The sequence below is a fragment of the Antrostomus carolinensis genome, unplaced genomic scaffold (assembly GCF_000700745.2).
Source record: "Antrostomus carolinensis isolate BGI_N321 unplaced genomic scaffold, ASM70074v2 scaffold32741, whole genome shotgun sequence".
Taxonomy (NCBI): Eukaryota; Metazoa; Chordata; class Aves; order Caprimulgiformes; family Caprimulgidae; genus Antrostomus; species Antrostomus carolinensis.
The window spans coordinates 24,274-26,257 of record NW_010296841.1 but is presented as its reverse complement, the minus strand read 5'-3'; the positions used below and the strand labels follow the sequence as shown (position 1 = coordinate 26,257).

Below are 1,984 nucleotides of genomic sequence, written 5' to 3'. Positions count from 1 at the left end.
TATTATTCTATTAAATTATATTTATCTATATATCTATTACTAATTCCGCCTTATAAATCATTATTCATTTCACTATATATGAAATGGAAACATCAACCAGTGGCAGGACAAAGGAATTATTACCCTAATAGACAGCTTGCAGAATAGCCCAACCACTTACAGAAAAGTTTGTACCATCTATTCTAATTGCAATAGGATCCTTCCCTAAGTTATCAGCTTCTTGAACCACCAGTGCCATTTCTGTCTTAATAATTGCAAGTAGAGAATGAAATATTAAATAAATCATGTGGAAATCCAGGATTTGTTTTGCTTTTGATTTTTTGTTGACTTACCAAGGAAATGGATGTAAAGTGTTTTAACTGCACAGCTGCCTCAGTCTGGAGCAAAGCTCTCACTCATATCAGCTCAATGTATACCTTACAGAGATCAAAACTGGTACACAGCCCGTAACTTACAGAACCTCACACTACTCAAATGAGTGCCATGCACGCCGCATATTAAAACTATGATCCCAACTAATCTGTGCAGAAAACTACTGTCTGATATATATACAAGAGCTTTACTGGAAACAAGACTTGATCTAATCTCTCATTAGAGGAAAACAATAGAAGAAAACAGCCTGGGCAGTCTTAGCTCCAGCAAGCACACTTAGAAAGTTATTATTAGCCAGCTATATTATAAATTACCACAAGTTAAGGTGTAACCTCACCTGCTTTGTGTTGTCTTTAAGCAGCCTTTAAGAAGTCTGTCAGTAACCTCTTTGTGTGTTTTATTATCCACGTTGGACACAGTTTCTTTCCTGTGACAAATCAGCGTGTAATTTTTGTCATCATTGTTTGCCCAGAAGGTACCAACCGATGTCTCGTAGCGTATACAAAACTCCACCTTAGCTCCATCTTTCTGGTAAGGAGGCACCAAAGAAATCTTAAAGCAGAACTGATCTGTTTCACTACCACAAGAATTAGGCATGAACTCTGCAAGGATATCGTAATAACTGAGCCAGTTATTTAGTGTCATTCGAACATACACCAGTTTTTCAAAGGATACATTGAGGACTCGAATAATGCCATTCATGCAGGTAATCCCAGGCTGGAACACAACTGACTCCAACAGTACTTTCTGCTCTCTCACTTTTTGCAAAAGTTCTTCTTGTGAAGCAGGTAATGTAAAGAGTTGAGAGAAAAAATATTCCTCCTGAGAGAAAACTTCATCTTCTATGTCATTGCTTTGTCCTGTATTTGGAACTTCCCAGATATCAAACTCTTTAACAGACACAAGATCAAACCCAAATGCATCAGCAAATGAAACTTTCCTTGCGATGGTGGTGGGGGTATCTGCTTCTTCTTCCTCTGAAGAAGCAGAATTCCGCCTTCGGGGAAGTGGAGAGAAACGATGTTTAATGTCAGGTTTAACATCTTCGTCCTCTGAAGAGAAATCATTTACAGTGGGGACTTCTAATAAGTTAGCACTGCTAATGCGACTAGGTCCTTCAAAAGACTCCATTGGGCTCTCTGATATCAACTGAAAGAGAACTGTACAACTAGTAGCAGCTGATATTTGAGACACTGTGATTTAAAACAAGGATTAATGTTACAGTTGACATTGCAAAAAGGAGTCAGGCCTATTAATAGACACTATGGTGTGTGAGCTATGTTGGTCTGTTCTCCATCTGACAGTATTAGGTGTTATAATTTCAATGATACATTTCAAATATTGCATTCCCCATTTTTATGTGGGTCTACATGCTAAGAAGAAAAATGGTATTTAAAAACTATATTCTTTGCACTGTTGAACTGCACAAATTGAGCTATTTTTAGATGATAAACTTATGTTGTCCAAAAAATAAAACACATTGCACAAATGAGGAGCTATTAATCTCTGATTAGGATTAGCAGGTAAATAGTTTATCTATTGTAAACTATTCCTGAATATATTTTCAAGGCTATTTTTCTACAATTTTTTAGATATAGAAGTGCAATGTCAC

The 1,984-nt window shown here is 36.7% G+C and overlaps 1 protein-coding gene across 1 annotated transcript in view; it reads right to left on the bottom strand.

Moving 5' to 3' along the window:
- PPP1R3A (protein phosphatase 1 regulatory subunit 3A) overlaps window positions 1–1,551 on the bottom strand; it is a 26,775-nt gene extending 25,224 nt beyond the window's left edge. The window contains exon 1 of the mRNA XM_010178420.2: window positions 710–1,551. Coding sequence (XP_010176722.1) covers window positions 710–1,503 — 794 coding nt within the window. The 5' untranslated portion in view covers window positions 1,504–1,551. The remainder of the gene's footprint in view (window positions 1–709) is intronic.
- Between the last annotated feature and the right edge of the window lie 433 nt (window positions 1,552–1,984).